The sequence below is a fragment of the Bos grunniens genome, chromosome 11, assembly GCF_055505025.1.
Source record: "Bos grunniens cultivar Pamir isolate PY7600 chromosome 11, Bosgru_T2T1.0, whole genome shotgun sequence".
Taxonomy (NCBI): Eukaryota; Metazoa; Chordata; class Mammalia; order Artiodactyla; family Bovidae; genus Bos; species Bos grunniens.
In genome coordinates this window covers 61,498,679-61,526,562 of record NC_141175.1, presented here as the reverse complement: position 1 = coordinate 61,526,562, position 27,884 = coordinate 61,498,679, and the positions used below count along the sequence as shown (strand labels likewise).

At 42.4% G+C, this 27,884-nt stretch overlaps 1 protein-coding gene across 1 annotated transcript; it reads left to right on the top strand.

Moving 5' to 3' along the window:
* Positions 1-1,036: 1,036 nt before the first annotated feature.
* Positions 1,037-23,077, top strand: POLR1B (RNA polymerase I subunit B). Its single transcript, XM_086326664.1, has 15 exons — positions 1,037-1,252; positions 2,905-3,072; positions 3,518-3,664; positions 5,303-5,435; positions 6,267-6,403; positions 7,568-7,791; positions 8,478-8,649; positions 10,572-10,743; positions 11,856-12,137; positions 13,173-13,306; positions 15,809-15,979; positions 16,533-16,689; positions 19,710-19,906; positions 20,507-20,760; positions 21,661-23,077. The coding sequence occupies exons 1-15, from the start codon at positions 1,076-1,078 to the stop codon at positions 22,541-22,543; spliced, it is 3,408 nt and encodes a 1,135-aa protein (XP_086182790.1). The 5' UTR covers positions 1,037-1,075; the 3' UTR covers positions 22,544-23,077.
* The last annotated feature ends 4,807 nt before the right edge of the window (positions 23,078-27,884 follow it).

Genomic DNA, 27,884 nt, shown 5'->3' with positions numbered 1-27,884 from the left:
GTGATGATAGCTTCATCACGGAAGCCCAGGGTGTATACACCTAGGTCAAGACTTACCAACGCGTACCCTTTAAATGGGTGTAGTTTATTGTGTGTTATAACGCAGTACACAATAGAGCTGTTAAACGCACATACACAGGAAAGATTACGCTGAAAGACAGCTGCAGACAGTCTCCGATAAACTGTTTTCTGGGGAGGTGAATGGAGTATAGGATTTAGAGACTCAAAGGATCCCTGGAGGTCCAGTGGTTAAGAGTCTGCATTTCCACTGCAGGGGGTACAGGTTTGATCCCTGGTCAGGGAACTAAGATCCCCGGATCCCTGGGTTGGGGAAGATCCCCTGGAGAAGGGAATAGCAACCCACTCCAGTGTTCTTGCCCGGGCAATCCCATGGACAGAGGAGCCTAGCGGGCTAGAGTCCATGGGGTCGCAAGGAGTTGAACATGACTTAGCGACTAAATAACTAAAGGATCTTAGGGCTAGGACGCCCGCCTGCACACAAGTCGCCGGCTCCTGCTTAAGACTCGAGTCTAGACGACGCGGGGAGGGGCTAATGCGGGGAGGACCACCGCTAGACAGTCCCAGTGATGAACCTTCCCGACTTCACAGTTGGGCAGAGAGCAGTCGGTTTGGTGCCCAACTGCTTTTTCCTTGAAGCCAGAACCCTGATTGGCTGTCATCCCGAGAATATTGAATCGCAAAGTGGTCAAGGAAAGAGAAGAAAATCATTGAACACCACTCTCCGCCGGTCCTAAACCGCAAATGAAAAATGGAGATTTCACACGCCGAATTGGCCCTGGAGCTGATTTCCGCTTTCTGAGTGGAGAGCGGAGATCTACAGGGGTGGATGCCGGAAGAGAGGAGACGGGGCCGATCCGCCGCTCTCCGACTCTGCAGGATTTTGAGCCGGCCCATTTGCTCCACAGTATTAATTTCTAGTCGACCCTGTAAAATCGGAGGACCCAGGGCAGGCAGACCAAGAGGAACTACACTTCCCAGCAGGTTGTGGGTGCTGGGCGCCGGGCGGTGTTTCCGGCGCGTGTGCAGTCGCTGGCGCCCGGTGTGCAGGCAAACTCATGGATCCCGGCGGCCGGTGGCGAAACCTGCCCAGTGGGCCCAGCCTAAAGCACTTGACCGACCCCTCTTACGGGATCCCGCGGGAACAGCAAAAGCCAGCGTTGCAGGAGCTGACGCGGGCGCATGTCGAGTCTTTCAACTACGCTGTGCGCGAAGGGCTCAGCCACGCGGTGCAGGTGAGCTTGGCGTCCTCCCAGGCGCTCCTCAATTCTGGGTTCTCTGGCGCCGCTAGCCCCTGCTACAGGCGGATGGAGCAAAGGGACCTGGCGGCGGATGGGGTGTGGGTTGTGTGAGGCGCTGGAGAAGGAAGAGGGAGAGGTGAGTGAGGCTGGGGGCCTGGAAGAGGGAGCGGGAGATCCAGGAGACGGGGGAGTGGGGCACAGGCCCAGCGCCGGGCTATGTCGAAGAAGGGGCCAGTGAGGCATTAAAGCGAGATTCAGTGGGAAACCTTTGGCCCTCCTTAAGAGACTGGTAACATTATTAGGTAACATTTACTCCAAACTAAAGTGATTGGTCTAGAGGGTGATGGTAGCAGGCTTCAGGTGAAAATAATGGGGTAGGGTCTCATTTAGTAAGCATCCTGATGTCTCCGGGCACTTGACTCTGACAGTGAGGGAGAAGCAGACCTGTGTAAGAGACAGTTCTTGCTTGCGATCTTGTTTTGGGTGGAGGTAGTGGAGCTGTGATGGAGAAGGAAATGGCAACCCACTCCAGTATTCTTGCCTGGAGAATCCCAGGGACGGAGGAGCCTGGTGGGCTGCCGTCTATGGGATCGCACAGAGTCGGACACGACTGAAGCGACTTAGCAGCAGCAGCACCACCAGGTGGAGCTGTGAAAGCAGGGGGGCACAGAGGAGGGAGGTGCAGCTAACCCAGGGCAGGACCTCATGAATCCAGAAGAGTGTGTTCCCTCCAGGGGAAGTGCAAGAGCAGAGGTCAGGGGTCTCCACCCTATGCTTTTGTTGGATAGGACTTGTTCTGCAGGAGGGGTGGAGAGAATGTTGAAAGTTGAGCCAGTCTCTGATGCTTGAACTCTCTTCTGCAAATAATGGGGGAACCATCGAGGCTTCTTCGAAGATTAATCCTGCTGCTTCACCCATTTGCAAAAGATGAGATATTTTTGTCTGATGGGCAATAATTTCTATCATGCCTGGACTCATTGTATCATGTCTATGAGAAAAATTGTAAATCTGCATATAAGTTAATTGACCCTGGGATTTATTAAAACAATGAAAAAGAGTCCAGCGTTGAGATGATCAAGGAACGTTTGCGCTAAAATGGGTTCTCTGGTAGCTATATGGTAAAGAATCTGCCTGCAATGCAGGAGACCCAGGTTCAATCCCTGGGACAGGAAGATCCCCTGGAGGAGGGAATGGCAACCCACTCCAGTATTCTTGAGGAAGAGCTTGATGGGACTACAATCCATGGGGTCGCAAAGAGTTGGACACTGCTTAGCAACTGAATAACAACATACGCGCACAGAGGGTACAAAGTAAAAATGTGGAGCAGAGATAAGTTAGGAGTTTGGGATTAACATATACACACTACTGAAGTCAGGTACTTGGTTCAGAGGACAGCTTTGTCCCGTAAACAGCTGTATCCCTAGAACCTATTATAGAATCCAACAGTCAGTAGACAAAAAAAATCTGCTTAATGCTGTTTTAGGTACTTAGGATATGAGTAGACCAGATGTCGTGTTAGCTCTTTTTAGATGTGTTGCATTGGCATGATAGCCATCAGTGCTTGTAGAACGCTTGAGATTTGAAAGAGTCTTCGAGAGAGAGTGCCTTAAAAGTGCAAGTGGTTGACTGTCTCAACTGTATTTCAGGCCGTCCCTCCCTTTGAATTTGCTTTCAAAGATGAGCGGATCTGTCTCACCATTGTGGATGCCGTCATCAGCCCTCCAGCCGTTCCCAAAGGGAGCATCTGCAAAGAGCTCAACGTTTATCCAGCAGAGTGCCGAGGCCGGAGGAGCACCTACCGGGGAAAGCTGACAGTGAGTATGAGTGACAGCATGCAACTCACACACTGTACATTTTTTTGAATAAGCTCAGTGCCTAATACGGTTTATACCAGAGTTTGGCTTTCTCAGTGCTGTCATCTGAGCGATCCCATCTTTTAAACCTAAAGCATAGAATCATTTAGTTTATGGTCCTCTGCCTTAATCTTTTAAAATACTCATCTATTATTTTTTTATATACATTTTTTTTTCAGTATTCTATTGTGCTTTATCACAGGATATCGAATATAGTTCCCTGTGCTATGGAGTAGGACCTTGTTGTTTATCCATTCTAAATGTAATAGTTTGCATCTACCAACCCCAAAGTCCCAGTCCATCCCTCTGTCTCCCTCCCCTAGAATACTCATTTATTCCTACAGATCTAGATAGTCCCCCCTTTTTCCTTTTTTTTTTTTAACTTTTCTCTCTCATTTTCACTTAGGCCGATATCAGCTGGTCAGTGAATGGAATCTCAAAAGGAGTCATTAAGCAGTTTCTGGGCTACGTTCCCATCATGGTGAAATCCAAGCTTTGCAACTTATACAACCTTCCTCCAAAAGCCCTCATTGAGCACCATGAGGAAGCAGAGGTACCTGCAGGGGAGCCGTGCCCTGAAAGACCCAGTGACAGTAGAAAGGGCCAGAACTGGGAGTGCGAGAACAGAAAGCTTGTCAGGGAGTTCAGTTTTCTTTCTCTGCTTTAATTTCTAGATAACAGGGGCCTTGATGTCTTGTCTGTGCTCTGTGTAGGCTTCATAACGAGTCTCAGATGAGACAGTGTATGAAAAAGAACACTCTAGGGGCTTCCCTGGTGGTCCAGTGGTTAAGACTTCATGCTTCCACTGCAAGGGGTGCAGATTCAATCCCTGGTGGGAGAAGTAAGTCCCACATGCTGTGTGGCATCAGCAGAAAAAGGAAAAAGAGGAGGAGCAAATGGCAACCCACTCCAGTATTCTTGCCTGGGAAATCCCATGGCCAGGGGAGCCTGGCTGGCTACAATCCATGGGGTCACAGAGTTGGACATGTCTTAACGTTTAAACAACAACAAGATAGATTTGTCAGTTTCTGTTATGTGAGTACTATAAGAAGCTAAATACTTAAAAGCATTATTTGTGATTTAAAAAAAAAAAAAAAACTCTCCAGTTAGAGAATATTACTATTTGTGGGGGATAATTGGTAGGTTTTTCCTTAATTTTCTGAATGATACATATTTAGAGATGTATTTGAATTTTTACAGCTCTCTCAACATTTTAACCCACAAAATGTGTCTAATATGTCTGCTTTACCTACGGTCGAACTCTGTGGATGTATTAAATGCTTCATATACCCTCCCTTCAGCATTTCCTTCAGCTCTGTTAGGTGGCTTGGGTTGAAGTAATCAAGATGTGCAGACTCTGCCTACAACAGGGAGACTGTATGTGGTGGGAAGAGGCCTTTGGTGGCAGATCTGGGTTTGACAGCCAGCTGTTCAACTTTCCCCTTGTGCATCTTTGCAAAGTTTAATCTCCCTGAGGCTCAGTTTTCTCTTTTGAAAATGGCATGTAGTTGTCCCACTTGTGCTGACATAGAGCACCCAGCATGATATACCTGCTGTGTGTGTGTGTGTGTGTGTGCACACACGCGCAGGCTCAGTTGTGTCTGACTCTTGCAACCGTATGAACTGTAGCCCACCAGGCTCCTCTGTCCATGGGATTTTCCAGGCAAAAATACTGGAGCCGGTTGCCATTTCCTCCTCTAGGGGATATTCCCAACCCAGGGATCAAACCCACGTCGTCTTGTGTCTCCTGCATTGGCAGGTGGTTTCTTTACCACTGAGCCACCAGGGAAGCCCATGCTGGGTTCACGAGAAACCATACTTGTGTGGAAGCAAAACCATTACTGTTTTCAACTTTAGACTTGAGTAAATTGTTTTTGGTTTTTAATGTCATTGAAAAGTGCAATCATTTTAGGGATAAGAATGTGGCAGGTTATGTCCAACTTGTCTGGTCAAAGGAAGTACCATGATTTCCTTCCATACATTTCTCCCAAGTCTCTACAGCCTTTTTAATGTGCTTGAGAAGATTTAATTAAGTCAGCAGTTTCCCAGGGACCCGCAGGTCCTCTTGCTTAAGGGCACTTCTTGTGCACATCTGGTTAGGAATGAGGGTGATACTGGCCCTTAGTCAGTATCATGTTTGCAGGTACTTATGTGTCTTTGTTTAAAAATTTTTAATTCATCTCTTTGGCAGGAAATGGGAGGCTATTTTATCATCAATGGCATTGAAAAAGTCATCCGAATGTTGATTATGCCTCGCAGAAATTTCCCCATTGCAATGGTAAGACCAAAGTGGAAAAGCAGAGGGCCTGGCTACACTCAGTATGGTAAGTTGCAGGGATGTTTGGAATGTTCTTTCAGAAATATTTAAGCTGTTTTATTAAAAGTAGATGTATGCACGTAGAGTCTGATATTTTTCTCTCATATATATAATTTTTGGTTTGTTTTTCTGTTAAGCAATTCTGTGCTATAAATTCATAGTGGAACACCTAGTTTCTACTGTGTTCAATTTTTTTTTCAAACTGAATGAACTTTTTTTTTTTTAAGAAATAATTTTATTTATTTATTATTGTTCTGGGTCTTCGTTGCTGCACAGGCTTTTCTCTAGTTGCAGCGAGTGGGGGATACTCTCTAGTTGCAGTGCATGGGGTTCTTGTTTCAGTGACTCTGCATGGGCTCTTAGGGTGCGTGGCTTCAATAGTTACTGCATGTGGGCTCAATAGCTGTGGCTCATGGGCTTAGTTACTCTATGGCATGTGGGATCTTTCCAGATCTCAGGGGTCAAACCCATCTCCTCCATTGGCAGGTGGATTCTTCACCACCATCAGGGAAGCCCCTGAACATGGGTTTTTATGTTATTGCTTATGATACTGAAGGCTGGCTGACTTGGCCAGAGGTGGGTCTGGGCCTCTGAATTCTTCCAGTTCAGGGGGCACGGCATTCGCCTTGTCTCTGACTGATAGCAACCTGACCTCTGTTTGATCACTGTCCATGACAGGGCCTGGCTGCTCAAGATAGCATTTTGCAGTCTGGAATCCTATAGTTAAACAGTTCATTCTTACAATTGAGCTAAAAATCTGTCTCCAATTATACCCATGGATACTGCTTAATGGTAGTGTTGCTGAGTTTCTGATTATTTGCTCTGTTTGTTTCAATAGGAGTTTCAATGCACTGTGTGAGAGAGGAACATTCCGCTGTCAATATGAACCTTCACTACTTGGAAAATGGCACGGTTATGTTGAACTTTATTTACCGGAAAGAACTGTTTTTCCTTCCTTTGGGATTTGCACTTAAGGTGTGACTTACTGAATATACTTCTTTTGTTAGGAAGCGAATCGTTGGAAGTGCAAAATGGATAGGTCGTCCTCATCAGCGTTCATGCTATGCTAATATCCACTGCTCCATAACAAGTTACCTCAAAATGCAGTGGTTAAAACATGACTAAATATTTCTCTCTCTATTTTTGTGGTCAGAAATATGGAAGTAGCTCCTGATGTGGGCAATTCTGGCCAGGGTCTTAGGAGGTTGCCATGAGATGTCAGTGGGGGCTGCTGTTGTGTAGAAGGGTTGCCCAGGGCTGGCGAATCCCCTTCTGAGGTCGACTGAGCTTGGCTGCCAAGTCAGTGCAGGCTCTTGGCAGGAGGTCTCAGTTCCTCTTCACAGGCCTTTCCACAGGTTTCTTGAGGCACCTGTCTTCCCCAGAGAGTTCACCAGGAGAATGAGGCTGCAGCTGCAGTGCCCGTCACAACCCAGCCTTGAGAGTCACACTTCAGCTTCTCTGCCATACTCCCTTGGTCACACAGGCCAGCCCTGTTCAAGGCAGAGGAGACCAAGATTGTGGGTACCAAGTGGGAAGGGTCATTGGGACATCTTGGTGTCTCCCATACAAGTGTGACCCTTATTTTGAAGAGCTTGCTTAGATTCAGCAGTAGTAGAGGCCTGATTTTTCTTGGGTTTTAAAAAGAAGTAGGAGAGAACTATTACTAAATGATGGTTAACAATTTTGAAAAAAAAATTCTGGTAAACATCAGATTATAGATAAAAAAAAAAAACTGTTTTTTGCATATATATGGAATTTTAAAAGATGGTAATGATGACCCTATATGTGAGACAACAAAAGAGACACAGATATAAAAAACAGACTTTTGGATTCTCTGGGAGACGACGAGGGTAGGATGATTTGAGACAATAGCATTGAAATATGAATATTACCATATATGAAATAGATGACCAGTCCAAGTTTGATGTGTGAAACAAGGCACTCAGAGCCAGTGCACTGGGACAACCCAGAGGGTTGGGATGGGGAGGGAGGTAGGAGGGGGGTTTGGAATGGGGGGACACATGTACACCCGTGACTGATTCATGTCAATGTATGGCAAAAACCACCACAATATTGTAAATTAATTAACCTCCAATTAAAATTAATTAATTAAATAATCTTTTTTTCTTTCTTTTCTAGGCACTCGTCAGCTTTTCCGATTATCAGATTTTTCAGGAGCTCATCAAAGGAAAGGAGGATGACTCTTTCTTTAGGAACTCGGTTTCTCAGATGTTAAGGATCGTAATGGAAGAGGGATGTTCCACACAAAAACAGGTCCTTAACTATCTGGGGGAGCGCTTCAGAGTGAAACTCAGCCTTCCTGACTGGTACCCGAACGAACAAGCTGCAGAGTTTCTGTTCAAGTACGTGAAACTGTTTCTTAGGGTTGGGCAGTGTCTGTGGTTACCAGTAAGGATATACATGGGGCTGGTGAGTCATCTGGAAATCAGAATAGCCCTGGGGGTGGGATTCTGGTGTAGGGAGATAGGGGCTAACTTTGTTCCTGCAGCCATCCTCACCTTTCTCTTCCTGCTAGCTTCCTATTTTATATTGTACTTTTAAGGTTTTATGTTGAAATAACTTCAGACTTCCAACTCACCAGTTTATTAACATCTTTCTTACTTTCTCTGCATATACATTGTTTTTCTTTCTGCATTATCTGAAAGCTGCAGGTATCATGTCCCTTTATTTCCCTAAGGCTGGGACTCTGTCTTCTGTATCCACTGTGTAATTGTTAAGGGAGCCCTGCTGTAGTCCTCCACTGAGCAATCTGTAGCCACAAGCCACATTCAGGGCCATTTCAACTGAGAAAACGAGTTGTTTTTTTTTTTAATTGATTTAAATTTAAATATCCACTTATGGCCTGTCCCTACAGTCCTAGATTTTGTGAGTCTGTTCTGTTCTTTTGCTAATGTTGCCAGCAAAAGTGAAAAGCAGTTTTTGGAAAATGACTGAAGACGTCTAGGGTAAATGTGGATTGGGGACCTTGGTTAGCAGGACATGGGATAGTATCAGTAGCTGGATTGTTTTAAGCTTTCTCTTTTGGCAGCCAGTGTATCTGTATCCACCTGAAATCCAACACTGAGAAGTTCTATATGCTTTGTCTCATGACCCGGAAGCTCTTTGCTTTAGCCAAAGGAGAGTGCATGGAGGAGAATCCTGACAGTTTAATGAACCAAGAGGTTCTAACTCCTGGTCAGCTCTTCCTCATGTTTTTGAAGGTAGGTGCAGGCTGTTTCACCCTGGAGCATCGTTACCTCTTGTGGGATGGTGTGGCCATATTCAGCAGTATTGTTTCTTGCATGCTTATAATTTCTAGTTTGAGCATTTTTTTTTGTAGGTTTGTGTTTTTTTTTTCCCTTCTATTTTTTGTTTGTTTAGCAGTAAGGGACTTAATCAGAGGCATTAGCTTATGGCAGGTTCAGGACTTTAGTATCTTCATAGACGCTAAATAAAAACTGTCAAATCTTGGTCATAACATTAATGATGAAGTGTAAATGGCCAATATACTCACTTATAGTCAGTCCCCATTATTTACAGATTCTGTACTATTAAATTCAACTACTCATTAACATTTATTTTTAACTCAGCAATATCAGTACTTGCGGCACACTCCTGGTCATTTGCAGACATGTACAGAGTGCTGAAAAGTTATTCTTCTGAGGCACAAGGCCCAGCTCAGTTCTGATGAGCAGTAAACGAGTGTCTCCTCAATGCCGTGTTTTTCACATTTTTCTGCTTTTTCTTGGTGATTTTGCTGTTTAAAATGGCCCCCATGCTCAGTGCTGAAGTTCCTTTCCGTGGTCCTAGCTCAAGAAGGCTGCATTGTGCCTGCCTTATAGAGGAAACCCTTAACGTTAGACACATTTTGTGCAGGCGTTGAGTTATGATGCTGTTTGCTCTGAGCTCAGTGGTAAAGAATCAACAGTGTAAACTAAGTGTTCACAAACACAGAAAACAAGGTCATGTGTTGATCAGTTGACAAAGATGTCAGTAAATAAAAACTCACTGACATCTGACCCTGCATTTCCTCTGGGAGCAGGGGTTTTGTGCAGTGTTCACACAGATGTTGTAGGACATGATTATTGTAAATAATGAGAACTCTGTGTGTCTGTGTGTGTCTAGGGAGAGAATGTTATAATAATTTTATAAGAAAGTTGATTGGATGGCATTTTATATTTTTAATATTATCCCTAAAAAGAATTTAAGATGGAGAAGGAAATGGCAACCCACTCTAGTGTTCTTGCCTGGAGAATCCCAGGGATGGGGGAGCCTGGTGGGCTGCCATCTCTGGGATCGCACAGAATCAGACACAACTGAAGTGACTTAGCAGCAGCAGCAGCAGCAGGCATAACAAGCCCTCAATCAAAGTTAGGTATTTCTCTCCATAGCTTTTCCATGGGATGAGGAAAGCTTTCCTAGGAGCATTCTGAACAGACTTGCCCACATTCCTCATTGGCCAGACCTGGGTGTGCCTTCTCCTGACCAATCACCAGCAAAGGAAATGCAGTTATGTTAATTATCATGTCAATTCTCCAGCAGTTTCCCTGAGGCTCATGCTACATATAGGGAGTTGGGATGGTGGGGGAAAGATACCTGCACAAAATCAAATTCTGAGAGGGAGGAGTAGTGGGAAAAAGTGCAGAGGAAGAGAACTGCAGAAACTCCCTCAATAGCTTGCTAACTGCAGACAGGTGAGGGTGGCTATCCTAGATTGCCCAGCCATCAGTTGACCCTCCAGCTGACTGAAAATGCAGAGTTCAGTTAGGTTGACCCAGACCAGAAAATTTCCCCAACTGACCCACAGGATCAGGGGCTAAATAAAATGATGATTGTTTAAAAAAAAAAAAAAGAATTTAAGAGATAACATAATGACAGGAAAGATGGAGAGGACTGAAGTAAAAATCTCCAAATTCATTATCAATAATTAGGGCTTCCCAGGTGATGCAGTGGTAAAGAATGCGCCTGCCAATGCAGGAGGTACACGAGACAGAGGTTCAATCTCTGGGTAGGGAAGATCCCCTGGAGAAGGAAGTGGCAACCCACTCTAGTATTCTTGCCTGGAAAATTCCATAGACTGAGTAAATATGAAATTTGTGGTTAATTAAAACACCTAAAAATTAAACTGTTTTTCTTACTTCAGGAAAAATTGGAAGCTTGGTTAGTGTCTATTAAAATAGCTATAGACAAGAAGTCTCAGAAGACCAATGTGTCCTTAAACAGTGAAAATTTGATGAAGATTTTTAGTCTGGGAATAGACCTTACAAAACCATTTGAATACCTTCTTGCTACTGGAAATCTACGTTCTAAAACAGGTGAAATTAAATAAATGGGCTTCTTTTTGTTACAATTTTCAGATTATTTGCTTAATGTCAGTTTGCATATTGCTATGAGAGATGTTTTTTTGTTTTGTTTTGGTTTGGTTTTTTGGCCACACCACATGACACATCAGTTCTTAGTTCCCTGACCAGGGGTCAAACCTGTGCCCTCTGCAGTGGAAGCTTGGAGTCTTAACCCCTGGACTGCCAGGGAAGTCCCGGGAGAGGTTCTTTTTAAAAGTGAGCTGCTCACTCATTAAAGACCGATTTCAGGTTGTGAATTTTGACAGGTGTATATTGGGCTGAAGGGCTTTAGACAGGTTGTCTGTATAGTTTAAATCTGATTTTAATGAACAAATGCATTTCCCATACCTCCTTCTAGAAAACCGGAAACTGCTTAGATTTCTGAGGATAGGTTAACTAGGTGGTAGTCTGAGAGGGTTTTTAGACATACCCATCCCTAAACCAGTCATATCAGAACACCTGGAAAACTTTACTAAGTGGTTATTGAAGGGCCAGAAGTCTTTTTTTTTTTAAAGGAGATGGTACTGATGCAAATTCCTTAAGGGCTAACAAGTGCTTGTGTGTTATACAACTCTCTCTCGGGTGAATCCCGTTTAATTATTTGCTGTTCTGTAACTCACTTATGTTTCTCCATAGAGATCATGTGGAAGAGATGGGGAAACAATTAAGGCTAATAGTTTGTGAAATCTGGGGATTTTTACTGTATTTTTTTCCTTTGTAAACTCTTCCCCTCCCCACAGCTGAATAAACTTTGTGATAACCCACTCTGTGATCGCTAGTGTGGGCTTCCCAGGTGGCTCAGTGATGAAGAACCTGCCTGCTGATGCCTGAGTCGGGAAGATCCCCTGACAAAGAAATGGCAACCCACTCCAGTATTCTTACCTGGGAAATCCTATGGACAGAGGAGCTTGGCAGGCTACTGTCCACAGGGTCCCAAAGAGTTAGACACAATTTAGCAACTGAGCATGCATGATCTCAAATGTGTTCTGAGGTTTTATTATCTTTTCAGAGCCTCAAATAAAAAGAGGCTTTTTCTTTTTTTTTTTCAGTTTATTCTATTTTTCAATGATGTCTGTTTTATTAAGGTCTTGGCTTCCTGCAAGATTCTGGACTTTGTGTCGTGGCTGACAAGCTGAACTTCATACGCTATCTCTCCCATTTCCGCTGTGTGCACAGAGGGGCTGATTTTGCTAAAATGCGGACCACCACTGTGCGCAGGCTGCTGCCGGAGTCCTGGGGCTTCCTTTGTCCCGTGCACACCCCTGACGGGGAGCCCTGTGGACTGATGAACCACTTAACCGCCATCTGTGAGGTCGTCACACAGTCTGTGTACACAGCATCTATTCCGGCTCTACTCTGCAACTTGGGTAGGTGGTTCGCAGCAGTCTGTCTTGTTTGCTTGTGTGGGTTTTACAGGTGCAAAGCTATTCAGTTGTGCTTCTCTGGGGTTTGAGCAGAGAATTCATATAAGGGTGATGGTGTCACACTGTGGATAACCTGTGCCATTTTGTAAAGCACCTTTACAGAGGTTGTTGACAGCTCATGGATGAGTGTTCTTACTTAGCTAGAGTAGATTCTTGTTATTTGCAGTACTTCTCTAAGTCACCACTGGCACTGAATTAGCAGACACTGAGTCATTGGTCCTAGGGAAGAAAAGGTTAGGTTCCTGCATACCTCTCGTGACAGCATTTTCATCGGCTGCTGGGTCCATGGCCTTGCTTTATGCATGCTTCTGTTTAAAGATGCCTTATTTAATATATATTGTTGATTCATTAATACTGAGCTTTCAGCTAACTACACTGTAACTATAAGCTCATCAGAGCCCTGTGCTTAGGGGCCAGCACTTTGGCACTGTGCTTGAAGGCCATTTTAAACAGCAAAAGCACATACAGCACTGAACAGTGCAGAAAGGACCCTTATTTGCAGTATGAGCTGAAACTGCATCCCCTTGTGTGACCTCAGCCGGAAACATGCTTCTGGTGACTCAAAATTTTCACTAGATGTCCTCAAATGATGCGAGAGGAGCCACTAGTATTGATGCTGGGGTTAACATTTTAGCAAGTTGGCAAATTTGTAATGTGTGAATAATGAGCAAATGTAATTAGATTTTGGAGGGGGAAAATATGTTTACCTGGCTCAGAAACAAAAATATAAAAGGTATACAAAAAAAAAGCCTCCTTTATACCCCTGTCCACCTGCTACTCTGCTCAAAGCCAGAGACCCTAGACCTGGGGGTCCTTGCTGAAAGACTTAAATGTTTCCTCAAGCCATATAAAAACATTCTGGTCTAGAGACAAGGTGACTAGATGTCTGGAAAGGTAAAGCCGTTGTTGAGTCTGGAGGGAAATTTAAATGTTGGGAAAGCATCCTGATGAGATCATTCCATTTGTTCACTTCACCAGGGGTCACTCCAGTTGACGGAACTCCACATCGGCCGTACAGTGAGTGCTACCCTGTCCTGCTGGACGGTGTCATGATTGGCTGGGCCGATAAGGAGATTGCCCCTGGCATTGCCGATTCTCTCCGACATTTTAAGGTGATCTTGAGTCTCTGTGAATTGTTTTGTCCCTCCATCTTAGGTTTTCATGTCTTTTCTAATTGTTGAGGTAGCCCTAGGGTATTATTGAGTGTGAAGGGGTTGGAGGTCAGAAGCTAATTCTGGAATTGTCCATATGGTCCTTCTGGTGGCAGCATCTTGCCTTACACTGACCTCATTGGTTAGGGTCAGTGACAGGTATTTGAGCTACATGCTTTTTTTTTTTTTTTGGTTTGTTTCATTGAGGCCCTAGTCTACTATTTTAACACATTTTTAACTTTTTTTTTTCCCTTTGTAAATACTAATGGCAGATAGGGGATCTCAAAATATGGCCTTATATTTCAAGTAATACTGAAGCTAATCAAGATAGCAGTCATAACTGGTTGCCTTCTGTTTCTTGAAATACTTTTTTAAAAAGTCAAATAGAATAACATTCTTTGAATAACTAAACTTTAGAATTCTCTCTGGGAAAGAGTCTTTGTTGCTTAGATAATGGCCAGGAGTTTGGCAGTAGGATGAATTTGTAGTTTATGCTCTGTCCTGTTTAGTTGGGTTTTTTGTTTGTTTTTCAGCTTTTTCATTGCTTTACTTTGATAGTTTTACACTGAAAGCATGTTTGAGCAGCATAGAGAGCTCTCATATGCCCATTACCGAGATATACCAGTGTGTATGTTTTCCCCCACGTACTTTCTCATTTGTATGCTCTATAAATACTGTGTACATTTTACTTCCAAACCATTTGAAGACAGTGTACAGACATGTCCCCTTTTCCATGAAGATTTCAGTGTATATTTTCTAAGAACAAGGATTTTCTCTTTATTAACCACAGTGCACTTAAAAAATCTCAGGTGGGTGAAGTCTATAGCTGATATTCAGATTTTTTTGTCTGGGACCCAGTCCAGAATCCCATGTTACGTGTGGTTGGTGTGTTTCTTCAGTCTGCCTTAATCTGGGACAGTTCCTCAGCCTTTAATGTCTCACTTTTTTGTTTTTAAAGAGTATAGACCAAATTGTGTACATTGTCTCTTGATATATGTAGCTTTCTTATGATGAGACTCAGAATATCATTTCAGGAGGAACTTAATGTAGGCTGGTCTCCTGGCTGCTGACGTTAACTGTGATCACTTTAAGATTGTGTTCTTTAGTCCCCACACACAATTCTTTTGCTTGTATACTTCACCTATGGAGAAAAAAGTTGTGAGATTTTCTCCTTAGACATATTAAAAGTATTATATTCATTCCCTGACAAAGATCAGTCTTTATTAATAAAGATGAATAACAAATCTTCCATTCCTGGAATAAATCCCACTTGGTTATTATTTTAATACCTAATAAATACGGATACTTTCTCAATTTTATTGAAGATTTTTTAAAAAATCGACAGTCACAAATTTCTGCTTGATAAAAAGCATTAGAAAGTTTTCCTTGGTGTTCAGTGCTCTGGAGCAGTCTGCGCAGCAGTGAGTCCTCTGGTCTTAGGTCTTCTAGAATTCACCTGTGAGGCCGTCCGGCTCTAGTGCTGTCTTTGGGGCAGCTCCTTGATACCTTTATGTCTAATACAGAAGTTGGTCTTGAAGCTTTTTACCTCTGCTGAGGTCTGTTCTGGTCACCAGCATTTTATCCATTTCATCTTGGTTTCAGGGATATGCAAAGCAGCCTCATGGTTTTAAAATTTTGTTTCCATGCTCTTCCCCCTTTGCCTTTTTTTACTCAGTATATTCATACCCTTGGTTTCCCCACAAGGAAAAAGAATACCCATCCCTTTCTCAATTACATCAAAAGAACTAAAAATGTTTTATTAGTTTGAACCTTTTTCTGTTCTCTGCTTCTTTAATTTCAGATTTTATCTTTGATTTCTTATACTTTGTTGTTTTACCTTTTGGGCTAAGAATTAATTCATTTATTTTTGTTCTTTCATTTTACTAATAATATATTTAACTGTAAATCTATAAGTTCTACTTATATATTATATATTCAAGTATTATATATACTTAAATATATGTTATACTTATTGCCATAAGTTCTACCATACAGATTTCATTTTTTTTTTTCACATTTCTGTAATTTTAGTATCTCTCCTTTCACCCAAGTGTTCATAGATTTTTTTGTTTGTTTTTTTAATTGCCAAGTGGAAGGGCTTTTTCATTGAATCTATTTTAAAATAACACCAGTAATCTTATATTTTAGACATCAGCCAACAGAATTGCATATACTGTGTTTACCCACACATTCTTGGTTTACCTTTTGCTCAGTCTCAGTTGTTACTAGTTTGCCTCATAGTGAGATTGAGTCCCCAAGAAAGTAGGGCTTTTGCCAGCTCTCAGTTTGGGGTGAATAGCCACCTGTGGGGGGCTGAGGCTGGCAGGGTACTAGATGTGTTACCTGCGAAACTTTCAAGGTGTTGCTTTTCATGTTAGATCTCCTCCTCCATACCCACCTCCTAGGTGGCAGAGGGATAGACGTCACTTATTCTTCACGGAACTCTCTTTTTATTGAAAACAGGTGTTGAGAGAAAAAAGAATTCCTCCCTGGATGGAGGTGGCCCTGATCCCCATGACAGGAAAACCAAGTCTGTACCCAGGATTGTACCTTTTTACCACTCCTTGTCGACTGGTGCGGCCTGTGCAGAACTTGGAACTAGGCAAAGAAGAACTGATTGGAACTATGGAACAGGTACATAGACCCCTGTGATGATATAATATACAGCTTTCAGAGACTCAGTTAACTGTTAAAGTGTTACAGTTATCATGACAGTCAGGCATTTGAAAGAAAGTCACAACTTATTTTCTGCCTCCTCTGTGATCAGCATGAAGCAGTTTTCATGCTTATCAAACCTGAGAGGGTTGGTGTTTACCTTGGCTGCCTTTCCCATCCCACTCAGCTCCCCAAGTTTCTTTGCACCCAGCTCTGCCTTGGGTGGTGAGACTGGAACATTCTGCTAAAATCACTCACAATCTTTGCTTACATCTCTGTAGTTGCAAAACTCTAGGCTTTGTGCTACTGATAAAAATTTTTCCTCCTTCCTATCCCCCTTCATAGTTGGACCAGGGTAGATCTAGAATGAAATGTTTAAGACGTGCTATTTCTTACTGTGCATCCCTGCAGTGTTCATGATACTGGGTGGGTGGGAAGGTTTTCTTAAACTCTGATCAATAGTAAGAGCTAATATGTGTTAGCAGTCACAGTTACATTGTGCCTTGAACTTCCTGGTCCTTCCTCTTTCCAGATCTTCATGAATGTTGCCATCTTCGAGGATGAGGTTCTGGCTGGGGTCACCACGCACCAGGAGCTCTTCCCTCACAGCCTGCTGAGTGTGATCGCCAACTTCATCCCTTTCTCAGATCACAACCAGAGTCCGAGAAATATGTACCAGTGCCAAATGGGTAAGACAGAGCATAGAGTGGTGGTGGTCACAAAAGAAAACGGACTGCAATTTTTAACTCTGAGATAACTTCAAACTCAAGAGAAAAGCTAAAAGTTATAAGAATAGTACAAAGAACTTCCATAGACCCTTTACCTAGATTTTGCCTCATTTGCAGTTTCCTCTTGGAAAGTGAGCTGCTCCTTTACCCCCTGAACATCCTGCTATGTATTTCCTAACAACAGGGCGGTCTACTTACATAATCAAGGACAATTACTAAAATCGGGAAATTTAAGAATACATTATTTTATAGCATAATAAAGTTTGTGGAAGTTTTTCCCTGGGTAGCACCTAGTCCAAGACCATATGTTGTATTCAGTTCTCTTGTCTCTTTAGTTCTTTAAGTTAGATCTTTAGCCTTAAATGTGTGTCTTACCTTATTTTTAAGAAAAAGATAAATTTATTTTGTAGAATGTCCATCAGCTTGGTTTTGCCTAAGGTCCTGTGATTAGATTTGTTAACAGTACAAGCCATGTGGTCACCCGTCATTATCATCTCTAGTGCTTTCTTTCATTGGTGCCTGGTGATTCAAGTTTTCATGGAGGGTCATTTCAGCCTGAAATTTTCAGCCTGAACAGCTTCTCTTTAACATTTTTTTATAACTAGCTGCAGGTTGCTGGCTGCAAATTCTCTTAGTTTTCATTTATCTGAGGATGTCTTTATTTCATCTTCACTTGCAGAAACTGGATATATAATTCTGATTTGACAGGACTTTCGGGTTCCCCCCTCCCTGAGCACTTAAAAGATGTTGTTATGCTCTGTTTTTGATCTTTGTCATTTCTAATTAGAAGTCAGTGGTTATGTGTATTATTGTTTGCTTGATTATAGTGTTATTTATTTTTCTTCTGTCCTTAAGATTTTCCCATTATGTTTGGTATGTAAGCTGATTGACTGTGATATGCCTAAATATGTTGCTGTTTGTATTTATCTTGCTTGGATATTCCTAAACCTGTTATTTTGCTGATATTCCTAAACCTGTTTTAAAAAATTAAGTCAAATCTATAAGATATTCTGTCATTATTTCTAGAAATAATGAGACTATTCTGTCTCATGTCCTGAGATGTCTGTTATGCATCATATATGTTAAGCCTTTTAACACGTTATTGACCGGAGGACTTTTGCAGAAACTAAGGCTTGTGGCCGATGATTTGTTATGTAAGTTAATGTTGAAATGTCTCTGGTAAATAACATTTGGGTAACAAAAGACATACTAATTCATCTCCAGTCAATAAGTTGTTAATATTGTCCCATAAGCCATTGAATTTTCTGTTCTCTTTTTTTTTCTTTCTTTCTCCTTCAGATTGGGACATTTTATTGATCTGTCATATTCACTGACTTTTCTGTCATTACTGAATTTTTATTTCAGATACTTAATTTTTTAGCCTAGAGCTTCCATTGGTTTCATTTTTATAGTTCCTGTTTTATCTGAGATTCTGATCTCCATTCATGGTGGACGTATTTTCCATTACATTTTGAGCACAGTTGTAACAGGTATTTTAAAGTCATTACCTCCCAATTCCAACATTTGGATCGTCTCAGGATCAGTCTCCACTGATTGCATCTTTCTTGAGTCTAGGTCACATTTTCCTGTTTCTCTGTATGTCTAGTAATACTGGATTGTATTGTAGATGGAAAACATGTGGTAAAGACTGGAATTTCATGGTGGTCCAATGGTTAGGACCCAGTGCCTTCACTTCTGGGGCCCAGGTTCAATCCCTAGTTGAAGAGCTAAGACCCTGCAAGCTGTGTAGTCAAAAGAAAAAAAAAAAAATGGAATCTATTCTGTTCCTCTGGCGAGGGCTGGTTTTCAGATTTCTGGAAGCAAGCTTCCAGTGGTTGATATGTGCTCTTTAGCCTTAGCTGGACTGCTTATGTCTGTCCCACCGTGCATAGTTCTAGAGTCCACCAAAGATTTGGACTGCTGTTCTGACTGGGCCATCAGACAAAACATAAAAAACAAAACATCCAAAACTGAGAAAACTGGAAATTCATTCAGCGCAGTTCCTTTTGTCCAAGTGTTAATCCCTCTCTAGTTTGTAACTTCCTGTGGTTACATTCCAGTGCTTTCAGCTAGTATGTGTATGTATGTAATTGGCTTTTGTTTTTCTTCTGGATCTTTTACTTATACATGTTGAGAGTGATATTGTAGGAGTGGCCCTCTCTTACTGGAAGCTGCAAATCTCCCTTTCTGTTTTTTAAAAGTTCCCCTATGTATATATTTATCTATTTTAGTTTTTAAAATCATTTTGTTTTGAATTGATTCTCTGTACTGTAGGGAAGTACAAAAAAGAAACTTATCTATCCTGTACCTGACTACCCAGAGTTAACAAATACTGACATTTTGTTCTGTATGTGTGTGTGGGTAGGTGGATGTCTGTGTAAGAAAGTAGTCTAGGGACTTCCCTGATGGCCCCGTGGCTAAAGCGGCATGCTCCTAGTGCTGGGGGCCCAGGTTTGATCCCTGGTCAGGGAACTAGATCCCACATGCAGCAACAAAGATCAAAGATCCTGCATGCCTCAACTAAGACCCAGTGCAGCCAAATAAATAAAATTAAAAAAAAAAAAAAGAAAGTAGTCTAATTAGACAATAGTTACTATCACTCCTCTCCCACCAGTAATAGTAATATCCCGTAGTTTTGTATGTATCCTTTAAATCCTCTTTTTATGCTTTTTTTACATTACACATTTCCATAAACTAGGTCTAGAACTATTCGGATTGTGTGGCAAATCTACACAAATATATCCTAGTAAATGTCATTCCCTACTTTTTCTCACACAGCATTGTTTTCATGGTTGGGTCATGTTCATACACATTTGTCTACTTCGTTTTCACACCAGGTATTAGTCTGTAGTAAATGTAACCAGCATGACTTACTCATTTATTCATCCCCTTATGATGAATATTTGGTTTCCAATTTTATATGTTATCTTTGACAACAAGAGGGAAAAAAACAAAATGTTAATTTTTTTTTCCCTTTGTAGGTAAGCAGACCATGGGCTTTCCACTTCTCACTTTTCAAGATCGATCAGATAATAAACTGTATCGTCTTCAGACTCCACAGAGCCCTTTAGTAAGACCGTACATGTATGATTATTATGACATGGATAACTACCCAATTGGGACAAATGCCATTGTTGCTGTTATCTCTTACACTGGCTACGACATGGAAGATGCCATGGTAAGTGCTGCTAAGAGGTGTACTTCCACCCTTTCTCATTTTTAACTTTTCTGTTTACCATCAGATCACTGAAGGAGTATTTCTTATGTGCCCGAGTACCTAATATTTGATGCATGAATGTTCTATTAATTAATTCCTGGTCTAAGTTAAAAGTGACAAGGGGACTTCCCTGGCAGTTCATTGGTTAAGACTCTGTCCTCCCAGTGTTGGGGGCACAGGTTCCGTCCCTGGTTGGGGACCTAAGATCCTATATGCTGCTCAGCAAGGCCTCCCACCCTGCAAAAAAGTGTCAAACTTTGAGGGATATCACTAGATATTTCATATGCATATAGCCTGCATATTTGAGTGCACAGTACAAGTAGATGTCAAATGAATGTAAAGTAATATTAGAAATATCTGCTTTTTATATTTATGCATGATTGGGTTCTCAGCCATCTATATGTGTCTGGATTTTAATAGTTAGCATAGGTGATTTGGGAGATGTGGAGTTTTAAAATCAAATGCCAGTTATCCTAAACCAGTTATAATGCTAACCAGCTTTATTTTGAAAACCCTTATTTGGCCTCAATCTGTTAAATTAATGATCCTCTGACTTCACAGATTGTGAATAAGGCCTCTTGGGAACGAGGCTTTGCCCATGGGAGTGTCTACAAGTCTGAATTCATAGATCTGTCTGAAAGAATTAAACAAGGAGATGATAGTCTGGTCTTTGGAGTCAAACCTGGAGACCCACGGGTTCTGCAGAAGTTGGACGATGATGGATTGCCATTTATTGGAGCACAACTGAAGTATGGAGATCCATATTACAGCTACCTAAACCTCAACACCGGGGAAGGCTTTGTGATGTACTATAAGTAAGTTTGCATACCCGGAGCTATTTCTTGTGGGCTATTTCTCAGTGAAATCTCTGGAAGTCAGTGAATGTTATTTTTCAACAGGAGAATTTTTGGAGTAATACTAGGGGTAGCTTAGTCATTAACTGAATGGACATTTCTTATATGAGATGAAGTTCTGTGGTCTGTTGTACTGTTTTGTTTTCCTACTTTTCTTGTCAGTCTGTTAAATCTGATGAGTTATCTGGGATTTATTTTACAACTGTTATTATTCAGACTTGATCATCTCTCTCAGACATGTTAATAATGTGTCTTAGCTAAAAAGTGGAATTCATTATCCCTGTTACTAAAACTGGATTTTTTAGGTCTTAGCTGCCTTTCTTGCTACTGTTCTTCCAATCACAGTTCTGTAGTGAATGTAATCAATACCCCTGTCCATAAGTATTTTTAGGGATACCAGCTCTATTTGTAGTGAAGAATAGAGATAAGAATAATTTTTGCAAATATCCATTATGAAACACTAAATATTAATATATCAATAAAAGTATCTCTAGACATTTATTTATTAAACAACAAAAATTTATTTTTTCACAGTTTGGAGGGTCAGAGTCCTAGATCAAGGTGAAGGCAGGTTTGGTTTCCCGAGGCCTCTTGGCTTGCAGGTGGCCACCTTCTCCTTGTCGCACATGGTATTTTTTCCTGTGCACGTGTGCCTCTCTTGTCTCTCCTTGTATCCAAATTTCCTCTTCTTATGGTGATGCCAGTTATTAGATTGCATTCAGGAGGGACCGGCCTAATGGTCTCGTTATTAACTTCTATTACCTTTTTAAAGCTCCGATGTCCAAATACAGTCACATTCTAAGGCACCCTCTATTCATTTTAACAAATATTTGACATTCTATCCTGTTTACTTTTTCCTAGGAGTAAAGAAAACTGTATTGTGGATAACATTAAAGTGTGCAGTAATGATACCGGCAATGGCAAGTTCAAGTGTGTGTGCATCACGATGCGAGTGCCCCGGAACCCAACAATTGGAGATAAGTTCGCCAGTCGTCACGGGCAGAAGGGCATCTTGAGCAGGCTGTGGCCAGTGGAGGACATGCCATTCACCGAGAGCGGGATGGTCCCTGACATTCTGTTCAACCCCCATGGTTTTCCATCCCGCATGACCATAGGCATGCTGATCGAGAGCATGGCCGGCAAGTCTGCAGCTCTGCACGGGCTCTGCCACGACGCGACCCCCTTCATCTTCTCAGAGGAGAACTCAGCCCTGGAATACTTTGGCGAGATGCTGAAGGCCGCTGGCTACAACTACTATGGCACTGAGAGGTTGTACAGTGGAATTAGTGGGCTGGAGCTAGAAGCAGACATCTTCATAGGCGTGGTGTACTACCAGCGTTTACGCCACATGGTCTCCGACAAATTCCAAGTGAGGACCACAGGAGCCCGAGACAAAGTCACTAACCAGCCTATAGGGGGGAGAAACGTCCAGGGTGGAATCCGTTTTGGGGAGATGGAGCGGGATGCCCTTTTAGCTCACGGTACATCTTTTCTCCTCCATGACCGCCTCTTCAACTGCTCGGATCGGTCAGTGGCCCACGTGTGTGTGAAGTGTGGCAGTCTGCTTTCCCCTCTGTTGGAGAAGCCGCCCCCATCGTGGTCTGCCTTGCGCAACAGGAAGTACAACTGTGCCCTCTGTAACCGCAGTGACACCATTGACACCATCTCCTTGCCTTATGTCTTTCGGTATTTTGTAGCTGAACTGGCAGCTATGAACATCAAAGTGAAGCTGGACATCGTTTAACCTGATGCAGGTCTTTTGGGTCAAGACTGCTATCAGATTAAAACAAGATGTTGTTCTGGTGAGGCTATTAATAGTTATTACTCTGGAGTGTTTCATGGTTGTCAGAGCTCTCAACCAAGACCTGGCAACTCAGAAGGCAGACTTTCTCAGTTGCTCTAGTATAACTATTGAAGGTGACTTTCAGTATATTTGTTCTTTAAAATTCATACATTGACAAATAGAAGGATATTCAGGGAAAAGTCTGTCTAACCCCAGGTTCTCTGCATCCTGCTTTCAGCAGGCAGTGACTGTCAAACATTTATCTGTCCATGTGGAGCAGAGCAGTTCAAAATAAACACAGTGTAAGCGTATATGTAATTTTATATTTTCTTACATTAAAAAATAAAAGGTAGAAATTTTAAACAGCTTTATTGAAGTGTATGTTTACACAAAAAGTGCACATATTTAATGTATATAATTAGGTGGGTTTGAACATATGCATATACCTGTGAATGATCACCACAGTCATGGTAATAAACATCACCTCCAAGTTTCCTTGTGTCCCTTTGGGTTGTTTTTTGGTGTTTTTATGGTAAGAACACTGAACTTGACATCTATGCTATGGACTATGGATAGAACACAAATTAATATATCACTCCATAAAAAGTTATTCAAAAGATTGATATGTGTCTCCAGAAACTGGGTCTTTGTATAACAAAAAAACAATGTCTTTATTGAAAGTGAAAGTTGCTCAGTCATGTCTGACTCTTTGTGACCCCATGGACTATACAGTCCATGGAATTCTCCAGGCCATAATACTGGAATGGGTAATCTTTCCCTTCCCCAGGGAATCTTCCCAACCCAGGTCTCCAGCATTGCAGGCGGATTCTTTACCAACTGAGTTATCAGGGAAGCCAATCTTTACTGAAGAAGTGATAAAATTGAATCTGTATATAACATGTCTATAAGTGAATGGTTGCTAAAACACATAAAAAGATATAACTCAGAATTGAATTTTATACTTACGTGACTATAACAAAAATGTATCTAAAAGAGCTATATTCAACATGGAATGATATATATTAATATCTATGAATGGACAGTTTGTATAAAACAATTTACTCAGGAAATATCTGAATACAAGAATGATTGGTATCATTGAGAATAAACTACTGTAGAGTGGGAACAACTATACACACCCAACTCAGCTATATGCTACGTATCTATAATAGGAAAATAGAATATAGAAGAAAATATTTCAACATAAGAAATTTCTATATACATAATTGAATATATCTTTTATATCTCCATGAATGAAGAGTTTGTGAATCTAAATGAGTGTATCTACTAAAAGGAAGGATTTATATACAAAAGTGAGCAATAGAAAATATGTATAAATGGCATATTGGTAGAAAACAAAAAAGGTGTCAGGAATTCCCTAGTGGTTCATGTGTTAGGACCCTGTGCTTTCACTGCAAGAAGCCTGGCTTCAATCCCTGGTCATGGAACTAAGGTCCCACAAAAAGTGCAGCCAAAAAGAAGGGGGGAAAAAAAGCTGTCTACTGAAAGGAAACATCTATATAACACATACTATGAATCTGGAATAAAATGTGGCTAAAATGGAAATGAATATATCTACTCAAGAGTATAGCTGAATGATTGCTTACTTATCTCTGAATTGAATGTTGGTGTAATGACGAGTGTATCTAATCAGAATGAGTGACGTGTTTGTATCCATGAATGAAGTGTTTGCGAACACAAGTGATGTATATGGAGTATTAGAATACAAGTAACTGTCCCTGTTAATAGGATTTAGAAACAAGACTGAAAGGTTTCTTCCCTATGAATGGGTTGCTGGGTGTCTATGGAAACAAGCTGCCATGTTGAATGATGTTTTATGTCTCTATGAATGGAGTGTTGGTGAACCCAAATGAATATATCTACTCAGATAAGAAGGTATATACAAGGTCTATGTGTGTGTGAGAAACTCATGTGTAAATATATATATATATATATATATATATATAAATACATAATTAATGAACAAGCAAAAAATTACTTAGGAGAAGGAAATGGCAACCCACTCCATGTTCTTGCCTGGAGAATCCCAGGGACGGGGGAGCCTGGTGGGCTGCCGTCTATGGGGTCGCACAGAGTTGGACACAACTGAAGTGACTTAGCAGCAGTAACTGTATGTTTGTGTAAAATGGCATGACCATGTTGAATGTATAAGTTTGTTAATTAAATTTTCTTCTAATAAAAATTTATTATGAAAAAATTACTTAAAGGAAAAATACATTCAAAAGATTTAATTATATGTTATGCAATTTGCAGAAAAATATCTTCAGTGAGAGGATAGGGCTAAACTTAAAACTGAGTAAGTAACTTATATCCATGAATGGAGTGGTAAATAATGAAAGAATTTGAGTATCTCAAAGAAGTAAATACCCAATTGAATGGCAGATTTTGGTTCCTGGTGATACCCATCCCTGGGTGCTGCTAGAAGCCAGACCTCCGGATCTAGTCCACTTGGAGACAAATCCACGGGATAGGTTCAGCCTTCAATCCATCGGGCGGTCAAAATACTTTCACCTAAGTTCCTAATGAGAAGCCACTTTTTATTCCATCTGTCTTGTGATACAAAAGGCTGTATCACAGGGCAGCGCCACAGCCCCACTTGTCTGGGCAACTGGAGGACATCCAGCCTTAGACTTCTCACCCTCACCCAGATTTGTTAGGGGTCCTGCATCACTCTTTTTATCAAGCTGTGCAGCATGTGGATTTTAGTTCCCCGACCTGGGATGGGATCCATGCCCCCTGCATTGGGAATCAAGTTTTAGCAACTGGACCACCAGGGAAGTCCCTATCCCTTGCCACTCTTGGCACATCTTCAGGTTATAGTGTTGCTGTAACAATCCTGCCGACTCTGTCCACCCAACTGTGCCCTTGAAACACGGACCTGCCAACACACCTAGTGGTTGTAACTGGTACTGCGTGATGTATTATAAAAACACGTTTCAGTGAGGAGTGATTCTCTTGATGGTAAGGGTTGCTCCCACTGGGAAAATGTTACAATGACAACAGCAGCAATGGGATGAGCACACTTCTGGGACCTGTCTGGCACCCCCAGCCCAGCCATGTGGTGTAGGAGAAGCAGTGTAGGATTAGAGGGGAAACCACTGCACTGGCATTTAAAATGTGGAGGCAGGTGTGCCTAAGAAACCAGCCAGCAGACTACAGACTGCCCTTTCACTCACACCAGTCAGTCCTGGAGAGCCTTTGAATTTCAAGTGTTAATTACTGACAGTTATACAGAGTGCTGGAGAAGGCAATGACACCCCACTCCGGTGCTCTTGCCTGGAAAATCCCATGGACGGAGGAGCCTGGTGGGCTGCAGTCCATGGGGTTGCGAACAGTCTGACACGACTGAGTGACTTCACTTTCACTTTTCACTTTCATTCATTGGAGAAGGAAATGGCAACCCACTCCAGTGTTCTTGCCTGGAGAATCCCAGGGATGGGGGAGCCTAGTGGGCTGCCGTCTCTGGGGTCGCACAGAGTCGGACACGACTGAAGTGACTTAGCAGCAGCATACAGAGTGCAGCCTGTGGCAAAGGTTGTGAGTGAACGTGGCCCCTAGAGCTTGGGGCTTGGTATCTTTACAAGAGGAGAGGACACAGAGACAGAGGAGGTTGTTAGTGAAGGCTGAATGAGTATCTACTAGTAGAGAAAAGCCAAGAACTGTCGGCAACCACCAGAAGCTGGAAACAGGCCTGAAGATTTTCCCAGTCTCCCGAAGGAATCAACCTGCCAGCACCCTGATTCTGAACTTCGGGCTTGAACTGTGAGAGGATATGTATCTGTCTCCTCAGTTTGTGGTTGACCATTCAACAGCCTCAGGAATCTAAGGACTGAGCTCTACGCCAGGCGGAACACGCCATTGGATAGTATGGGCTCCAAGAGTGAAATTTAGATATCTCCCTTGGGACAGTATGTTTAACACTGGCATCAGTGAAGAGGGGGTGAAGGGGCCCAATGGAGGCCACTCTCTCCCTGGCCAGTCACCTGGCCAATCCCCTTCCAGGCGACCTGCTCCCCTTTGCCTTTCTTTTCACCACACCCTCCTCCCTTCCCACTGAAATGTGCAAATCTCACATAAAATCAAACAGCTGATTCCTCCTCCCTTCTCAACCTCTCCCAATTCTTAGTGCTATTCTCAGCTAAACTATCAAGAAGAGAGTAATCATTAATGCTGCCCAGAGGGGTTTGCATATGTAAGTAGGTACTTTTTAACCCAAATTAATTCAAGTGAGTGTACTCAGTCCCTTCAGTGATGTCTGACTCTCTGCGACCATAAGGGCTGTAACCTGCCAGGCTCCTCTGTCCATGAGATTGTCCAGGCAAGAATATTGGAGTGGGTTGCTATTTCCTCCTCCAGGGGATCTTTCCTACCCAGGGATCAAACCCGAGTCTCTCATGTTCCCTGCATTGGCAAGTGGGTACTTTACCACTAGTGCCATCTCAAGGGCGAGTAGTTTTTGTGTGTCTGTTTTTGAATGTTTCTGCTTCTAGGACATTGCTCAGCAGAGGGCAGTAATACTAGGACCTCCCTTCTAGATAAATTGGCCTAAAGAAGGGGCTTCCTTTCTGTCTCTCTGGCTTCTCATTGAATCCTCAAACAATATTACAGGTAGATTTGCCTTGGGAAGCTTACTGAAAACACAGAATCCAGAGCCCCACACACCATCTCACTCAGTGTAAAAGCCAGAGTCCTGGTAACTGCCCCCAAGGCCACACGCATCCAGCCTTTTGGTAGTGCCTTGACCTCCCTCATCATTCACCCTGTACTCCAGCTAAACTGCCCTATCCTCCTGCTCCTTGAATGGATCCTGCATGTTCCAACCTCAGGTGAGGGCCTTTGCATTTGCCATTTTCTCTCCTGGGACACTTGTTCCCGGGGCTCCCTCTCTCCCCGTCTCAGATCTTTGTTCAGTGTACCATCTCCGGGAGGTCCTCTAAAGTTCTGCAGCAATTCCAATGAGTGGAGGTCTCCACCACGAACCCAATTTTTCAGACACCAGCCGGGTGGCCTATAATTCAACTGAATTCTGACCCTACTGTTACCAAGCCAGGGGTCTACAACAAAGAAGGAGTTTATTCACAGAGCAGCCAAGTGAGGAGATGGCAGAACATGTCTCAGATCCGCCTCTCCAAAGGCAAGGGACTTGGGATATTTATGGGATAAAGAAGCAGGGTGGCCTTAGGCACTGGGATGGGTGGCCCGCCAGAGATGAGAAAAAGATGAGGTAACTGGTGTTCTGCACAGGATATCCAAGTTACATGCTTCTTCATGAGATGCCTGC

Excerpts from the sequence above, each read along its gene's own strand:
- POLR1B (XM_086326664.1), top strand. The coding sequence starts at position 1,076 with ATGGATCCCGGCGGCCGGTGGCGAAACCTGCCCAGTGGGCCCAGCCTA. Across the intron at positions 10,744-11,855 it reads AAATCTACGTTCTAAAACAG|GTCTTGGCTTCCTGCAAGAT; the intron begins GTGAAATTAAAT and ends TGTTTTATTAAG. Across the intron at positions 12,138-13,172 it reads GGCTCTACTCTGCAACTTGG|GGGTCACTCCAGTTGACGGA; the intron begins GTAGGTGGTTCG and ends TCACTTCACCAG.